The sequence below is a fragment of the Buceros rhinoceros genome, unplaced genomic scaffold, assembly GCF_000710305.1.
Source record: "Buceros rhinoceros silvestris isolate BGI_N320 unplaced genomic scaffold, ASM71030v1 scaffold27166, whole genome shotgun sequence".
NCBI lineage: Eukaryota > Metazoa > Chordata > Aves > Bucerotiformes > Bucerotidae > Buceros > Buceros rhinoceros.
This window is the reverse complement of record NW_010419791.1, coordinates 2,997-10,854: the sequence shown is the minus strand read 5'-3', so window position 1 is coordinate 10,854 and position 7,858 is coordinate 2,997. Positions and strand designations below refer to the sequence as shown.

At 54.3% G+C, this 7,858-nt stretch overlaps 1 protein-coding gene across 1 annotated transcript in view; it reads left to right on the top strand.

The window, feature by feature from the left end:
- TCF7 (transcription factor 7 (T-cell specific, HMG-box)) overlaps positions 1–7,498 on the top strand; it is a gene marked incomplete at both ends in the record, with an annotated part of 63,118 nt that extends 55,620 nt beyond the window's left edge. The window contains 5 exons of the mRNA XM_010139082.1: positions 2,005–2,115; positions 2,372–2,534; positions 2,746–2,853; positions 5,409–5,457; positions 7,426–7,498. Coding sequence (XP_010137384.1) covers positions 2,005–2,115; positions 2,372–2,534; positions 2,746–2,853; positions 5,409–5,457; positions 7,426–7,498 — 504 coding nt within the window. The remainder of the gene's footprint in view (positions 1–2,004; positions 2,116–2,371; positions 2,535–2,745; positions 2,854–5,408; positions 5,458–7,425) is intronic.
- Between the last annotated feature and the right edge of the window lie 360 nt (positions 7,499–7,858).

Here is a 7,858-nt window from a genome sequence, read left to right as displayed (position 1 = left end):
TCCGATCCCAGGCAGAGCCAGTCTGTCTATCCGCTCCCGTCATGTGGATTTAGACAGCCGTATTCGTCAGCGCTTTCCGCTGGGGCTTCTTTCTCCAGGTGAGTATGAGCTGTGTGGACAGGGCAGCAGCTCGGCTGGTCTCGCAGCTTGCAGTTTGTGCGGTAGGAGCTTGCAGCAGACCACAACCACCCAGGGACAGCCACGCACCTTCCCCAGGGCGGCCGTGGGAAGAGAAGGCGCTTTGAGGCAGTGTCTGGTCCAAAGGGTGCTCAGGGGAGTCTCGAGCGTCCCAGGATGAGGCACAACGATCGGGCTTTAATCAGCAGAAGTCAGAACCAAGCCAGAACCCCCTGCCCTCAGCTCAGCCTGGGGAAAACGGGGAGAAAGCCTTTCCTCAGGATTTTGCTCCTTGTCTCTAACCCTAATCCTGCCGCCACCCAGAGTGTGGCTTTGCAGAGACCGATGGGTTTCACTTGGTCTCAGCCTCCAAAGCAGGACAGGCAGCGGGCAGCAATCTGCTGTTGGCACGAGTCAGTTCTCGGAGATGTAAGCGCAGCTTCTGCCTTCCCCGTCATCGGGCAGCACAGGGTCAGAGCCTGCACTCTGGAAGGGGTGGGCAGGAGCCAGCCCTGCTTCAAGGGCCTGGCCCTGTGGCACAACCCGCCTTAAATATCAAGCAGCTTGAGCCACGTAGCACAGCCCCGGACCACTCGTACTGCAGGTTTATGGCCACCCAGGATCAAACTTTGCCCTCTGTGAATATATGCAGACCCCAGTGGTGTCCTGGTGAGCAAAATACATCCCCTGTGGATGGAAATCACAGAGCCCGGCCCCTCTGGGTGCGCTGGTGGCTCCAGCGAGGCTGCAGCACCATGGGGATGCCCGTACACGCTGTGTATGCTCACCCACCAGCTTTCGCTTCTGCTTCACCTTGTCCTGAAGAGCCATTAGCAGAGGTTTCCCACAGGAAAACCATCCAAACCCACGCCCATGCAAGCCCTTAGCCATGCAGAAACCTCGACCCATGCAACCCTTGATCCATGCATCCCCTCAGCCCTGCAGCACAGGCGAGGGAGCATTGCCAGCCCTCCTTGCTCGCCGAGGCATCGCTTGGCCCAGCCTCGAAGGCGCGAGAGGAGCTCATGTTCCCCGTGGGGGCCCGGCAGCCTCCCTGAGCCTGGCGCGGGGGCTCCTGCTCGCAGCATTTGGGGGCAGATTTTGCAGCTCTGCTGCAGCTGAGAAAGTACACCTGGTCAGATAAGGATCAGACTGTGCTGGTGGATTAAATTAAACAGCTTTTCTTTTTGTGCCAGCATATCTAATGAGCAGTTCATCTCCCATGGGCAATTCTGCCATCTCAAGCTGCAGTCATAAAGTGGCAAGCTTGGCAAAGCTGACTGCTCTGGCTTTACCCTCTAAAACTCCAGAGAGAGCTAATGAAGCCCGAAAGCTAGCGAGACCTGTGGTGATCTCAGCGCGGCGCTGGTGGAGAGCGTTGCTCGGGGAAGGTGCACCTCCTAGAGTCGCAGTTTGGTTCGTGTTCAGTCTTAGGCGATTTCTGATACAGGAGAGGTGCGGGGTGGTCCTGATCTCACTCATCCAAACCCTGGGTCAAGTTTGTTTTTCCTTTCTGCAGCGCTAGCAAGATACTGCAGCAACAGAGCTCTGGGTAGCTGCAGCCATCAGCTGAAAGTGCCCTTGAGCTCGGTCAGGCTGGATCCCGCTGCAGGCTGGTCTCCTCGCAGCAGCGCCCAGACCCTTTCCACCCACGTGCCCGCGGCTGGGCTGGCCATGCCCGCTGCTGGCACCACAGGAGTGGTGGGCACTGCCTGCCCCATGCCAGCCTGGCACCATCCATGGGTTTGCTTTCCATGTCTTCCGCTTACCGTCTGCTTCTGCCACGTCAGAGTGCTGGCTCACGGGACACGCCACTCCGGCTGCCCCAGCATCCTGCACATTCTCGGCACGGCCCTCCCAGCGTGGCTCATCCGCTCTCTGTTGCAGGTTCACTCACCCGCTGATGCTGGGCTCTGGCATGCACACCACCGGCATCCCGCACCCCGCCATCGTGCCCCACTCCGGCAAGCAAGAGATGGAGCACTACGACCGAAACATGTAAGTTGGAAGCACCGTCAGGGCTCCTCATTTCTCGCCTCCATTTCGTTTATCACTGTTAGTGCTGGCATGGGGGGTGGGATGGATGGATGAGCGCTGAGCTCTGCCTGCCTCAGGCAACGGCACGCAGCCAAAGTGCAGATCTCCTGCCCTCGGGTGGGTTTGGTGTTTAGTCTTCTGCTGAGCTCAGCGCCACCAGGCAGCTGGGCTGGAGGGTGTCTCTGATGCTGACAGCTCCTCTTTCGGTCCCACCAAGGAAACCTCAACCAGAACCAAAGAGAGAGAAGGAAGCCAAGAAGCCCACTATCAAGAAGCCCCTGAACGCTTTCATGTTGTATATGAAAGAAATGCGGGCGAAAGTCATCGCCGAGTGCACCCTGAAGGAGAGCGCTGCTATCAACCAGATCTTGGGAAGAAGGGTAAGAGCTCGCAGGGCTCAGCGCCATCCTCCCTGTGCAGCACCCCTGTCCCTTGCAGATGCTCTTAACCACGTAGCAAGCATCTGCTTTCAAACCTGGGTGCTCTTACCCCTTAAACATGCAGAGCGTGCTCTGGAGGGGGGTGGCCGTGGTGGGATGGGCTGGGAGGGGACAGCAGGGCCACGTCTCACCACCACGTTTGTCCTTGCAGTGGCACGCGCTGTCCCGGGAGGAACAGGCCAAGTACTACGAACTGGCTCGCAAGGAACGGCAGCTCCACATGCAGCTCTACCCCGGCTGGTCTGCCAGAGACAACTACGTGAGTGGCTGCTATAGGAGAGCAATAGAAATTCACATTGCGGGAGTATTTTGAACAGCCTCTTGGCTCATGGCCTACCCTAGCATGGGTGTTAGCGCTCCCCAGCTCCCACAACAGCTTGTTCACTTATTGTCAGAGTAAATACAAGTAGAAAGGAAGAGGAACTTTTAAGTGATGTTTGGAAATATATAAAAAGGCAAAATAGGGAAGTGTGAGCTGCTCTGAAGGAGTTATAGTGTGAACCTTGGTCTCACAGGCTGTTCAGGTCTGATTCGGGGCTCTCTGGGGCTGTATTCCCAAGCAGCCACCCCCTGAATTGCAGAGCAGCGCTCACAGAATGACAGTCACTGAGCGTCTGTCTGTCGCCCGGGGATATTGATCCCACTCTGACCCATCATTATTGGCTGTAGCGAGGTGACCTGCCACAGCAATCGATGCCAAATCAACCCCCAAGGCGTGAGCAGAGAAGAAACAGCACTTTGGTTTTTGTAGAGAGCTGGCTCGACTCTGTCTGTAAAATAGTGGCTCTTTGCGGAGGGACTGGCCACTCTGGCACAGCCGGGGCTCCCAGGGCTCCTGGGGACCAGCAGCAGCAGCTCTGGGCTGGCTGGAGGGACAAAGGTGCTTCGTAGGGCCAGCACTTGGGAAGTCTCTGGGCTGCTCTGTGGAACGTTCACAGGTTACTCTTAAGAAAACATGAGTTTCCTCTTAGCTATATTAATCACTTGTGACACGGCGTTAAACGGGGTCGCATAGGTGTAGCGATGTCCCAGCAGCATGGGATGCACTCTGGGTCTTCTCTAGTGGCTTTCTCAACTGTTTTGATCTTGCATGCCTAACGAGCTCATCAGAGATATGATGCACAGCACATGGAAGTCTTCAGATGCCCGTCCGTCCATCCACTCGAGAGCTCTGTCTTTTCATCTAAGGCTCCATCATTTCCCTCACAGCCTCTTTCTTTCCCCTGGGAGCCACACAGTGAGCACCCATCCAGCCCACCCTGACCGGAGCCCTCCTTCCAGAAAGCCCAAACGCAACCAAGGGTGAGAAAACACCCTTAAACAGACCAAAACCACCTCAAATCCCCCGCAAGCAGAGGACAGAGATGATGCAGGAAAAGCAGAGGTTACAGGAAGCCCCTAGCCCACATTTCCCTGCAGTGGCACAGACATCTCTGCCTCCTTGCAAGCACAGACCAGGAGCTCAGCACCCATGTGCAGCTTGGCAGGATCAGTGCTGGACGCTGCAGCAAAGGTGCTGCCCTAGTTTCCCTAAGGGTGGCTCCGGAGGGTGGCAGCATCGGTGGGCACACATCTGGAGGGCAGCAGCATCTGGAGAGCAAGGCACCATCTTCCTCCAAGACCAAGCGCATCCTCCATGGAAATTCAGTCCCGTAGCATCCTTCGTCTTGGCAGGAGCTGTTCCTTGCTCCAGAAGGTGGGCTCCCAAGGTGGATGTTGGGTGTCCCAGCACCGGCAAGGTGCTGCTCCAGGTCTTGTGGTCGTTGCAAAAGACACTTTTCTCTCTGGAACTCGAGGAGAAGGAGGAGGAATGTAGGTCACTTCTGCGACACGTGATGCGGATATCAAGCAGGAAATACAGTTGCTCCCACACTGAAGAAAAAGCTTACCGCAGCTCGGAGCTTCCACCTTCACTCAAACCACAAGAAGTCATCTAAAAAGTCACGGGTCAAAGGCAGCCCTGTGAGCTGCCTGCTCTGCGCAGGCTGGATTTGCTCCTGCACCGCTCTGCCCTCGTTCGTAAGCCTGTTAGGAGACGAGGGGAGTTGTTGTATCTCATGAGTCAGAGACAGAGTCTGGGGATAAAATTGGGTTTTCTTGTTAGTGAGGGAAGAAGACAGAAGAATGAGAGATGGGCCCAGAGCTGTGAAAGCACTGACATAAATAGGTATTAGTTAAAAATAAACCTCTGGGGACTTCCTAAAACTCTCTTTCCTGTTTGAAGTCAGGGATGCTCCTGCTGGTAACCCGTTACGGAACAGTTTCCGTTCAGGTACGAGGCACCTCACTAAGGCACCTGCTGGAAATAGGGAAGGTGCTAAAATGGCCCAGGTGCTTTAGGAACATAAGCAGGGAGGAGGAGTAAGAACAGGCCAGGAGGGTCAGCCGTGGATCACACTGCCTCTGTTGCATGCAGTAAAACTTGTTTAATTCAATTAATCTAGCTCAATCTATTCCATTATCTATTAATGGATTAATTAAAGTGATAATGGGTGGGATTCCCGAGTGAGACACATCAGGGTGGACCGAGGAGGACTGGCAGGAGATGGCAGAGGTGCTGAGCATCACAGGCACAGGCGCTGCCTTTAGTAGAGCTGTTTTGCAGCCCGCAGTGTAAAGCGGGGTCTCAGGGGGGCTCGTGGACTCACAAAACAGAGCAGGGGAGCAGCGCGTGGGGAAGGAGAACCAGCAGGTCCCCTTGCAGAGATTTCCAGTCCATCTTCCCTGTGCCCTCCGATCCAGCCCTGAAAACCCGGTGCAGCACCCTTGGTCTCCCGGGAGCACGAACTAACGGCCTTTCCTTCCATTCCCCAGGGGAAAAAGAAGAGACGAACACGGGAAAAGCAGCAAGATTCCAACTCAGGTAAGTGTGTGGCTGGGTGGCCCTTCATTTCACCTCAGAGGGGATAATCCAAAGTGGTTGTTGAGTTTTACCATGTTTTATTTTAGTCTCCTGAGCTTAACTAAAGAAATACACATTCTTTTATTTTTTAAGACATGGTAAATTAACGTTTCTGTGACTTTTTCGTAGACATGCTTGGATTAGACCATGGGTATTGTGTGAAAACTGAAAGGGTGGGATTTTTGACAAGTGCACAACTTTGTATAGACTGTCACTAAAGCGGATCTGTTCAAAACGCCGCGGGCGAATGTCCCCGTCAGCCCCGCACATACGGTTAATTGAAGAAGACTAAGACTCCTCTCAAATGCACCAGTATTGCGTGTGGGACTAAACGCAGTGACAGGACTCAAGAGCACCCATGGGACTTCCCCCGATTTGGGTTTCATTTCAAAGTCACCTAGAGTTCAAGCAAAGTCATGCTAAAAACCGGTACCAGCTGCCTCCCTGCACCACGCTGTTTATTAGAAAAGGAATAATTAACGTCATTACCGCTAAATATTTAGTATAAAACATCTAGAGACTGTCCGTGCCCGCTGTGGCATCACGTACACGTGAAGTTACCCTGTTTTTTCCAGTATGTCCATTCTGTGGTTGTCTTTGGACTTACAAAGAGCTTTTCCTCCAGCCTACCGGTTCGTTACTGCTCATGGCTCTGAATTATTTTTGGATGCTATTAAGTCGGCCAGAGGAGAGGCTGCCGGCTTTCTGAGCAAAGCCCTAGTCCTCCCTCCCCCCAGAAGTGCGCCCTGGGGAGAGTGCCAGCTCAGCCCATTGCTCTCCTGGCCCTGCACTCCCCACAGCGTCCCCCTGAGCTGGGGACCCCAAGGAGCACAGCTGGCTGCATCTGGCCGGTTCAGGTGTTGGTTAGGGCATGGCAGTCCAGCTCTGGTGTTAGTGCTGTGGCTTATGCATCCAGAATCTTGCAGCCTGCATTAATTCCTCCGATTATCTCATTAATTTAATGAGGTGCCATTGGACGATCTCTTTGAATGGTCCGTAAAGAGTAATTCCATGACTGTGTCCCAGTAATGTCTCTGGTTTAATTAACGCTGTTGATCTCATTCCGTGCCGAGACTGATAAGGGGAACACAAGCTTTTGGGGTTTTATGTAGTGTATATATATATTTATATACCTATGTGTATGTCTTATCTGTATAATAGGAAAATGGTAATTTCACCCGTTACGGACTGAAAACCATCTGCTGGTTGTACACAACAGGATACGCTGGTGGTGGCTGAAAGAGGGAGCGTGAATCCAGCACAGAAACGTGCTGTTCACATCCCGTTTACAGCACGAGAGAAAAACCAGGATGTGCCTGAAAGCAAAATAAGGGCTAATGAGTTCCGTAATTACACAGTAAAACTGCAGCATTTCAGGCAAAGCCACGGAAATAGCTTTTCCGTTCAGACTGGAAGGGGAGTGGTGGGGGGACAGAGCGGGCTAAGCCGGGCCTGGGTCTGCTTGGTGCTAACTCTGCTTCCAGCCTGCTTCTGCACCATTTCCTCCTCCTCTCCTCTCCGGCGCAGCCCGGCTTGCTGGCAGCCCCGTGTAGTCGCTGCTGGAAGGGCAGGGAGCAGGTAAGGATGCAGAGACGGGAGGCAGGCAGCACCTCTAGGATGTGGCAGCTTTTCCAAACTGAAGAAATTCGCAGAGCCATGAATTTCCCTTTATCTGACCGTATTTTCCAGCACTGAGGCGGGTTCCCAGACCTCCCCCAGCTGCCACAGTGGTCGCTGGTATGTGCCTAACTCGCTTTTTTCCAGAAGAGGTGGTGCCGGCACCGTTCTGCTGCAGAAAAAAACTGTTGTAGTCTGTTAGTCGTGTGTTAAAGTGGCTAAAATGATGTTGCCTCTTTTCTTCCTCCTGCTCCTCCTCCTCTTTGCGCCTCTGCCTTGCCCATTCTCCGCCACGCATGCTTCTGTGTTCAGATCCTGCCTCTCCTAAGAAATGCAGAGCTCGCTTTGGCCTCAACCAACAAACGGACTGGTGCGGCCCGTGCAGGTGTGTATTGGCATCTCCTCGCTGCTGGGGCGCTCCTGGGCAGCGGGTTCGGCTCCCTGGGTTCTCCTGCAGCCGTCCCGGCACCGGCGGGGGCTGCTCCGGCCAGGCGGGATGGGGTTTTCTGTGGGCACCCACAGGAGCTGTGGGCTGAGCCGCAAGGGTCAGGCTGTGCCCTGGGCTTCTACCCACCAGTGCTGGTGTAATGCTGACCGTGTTCCTCGGCTGATGGATTTCCCTGGTCTTAAAAGCTTATTTCCAGGGTGGAGACCTCCGTGACCCTGATGCAGGGCTTTTTTCCCCTGTTGGAGATTTCCTATCGCACAAAGAGCACCCTAGGGCCAGCAGTCAGTAGTTAATGGG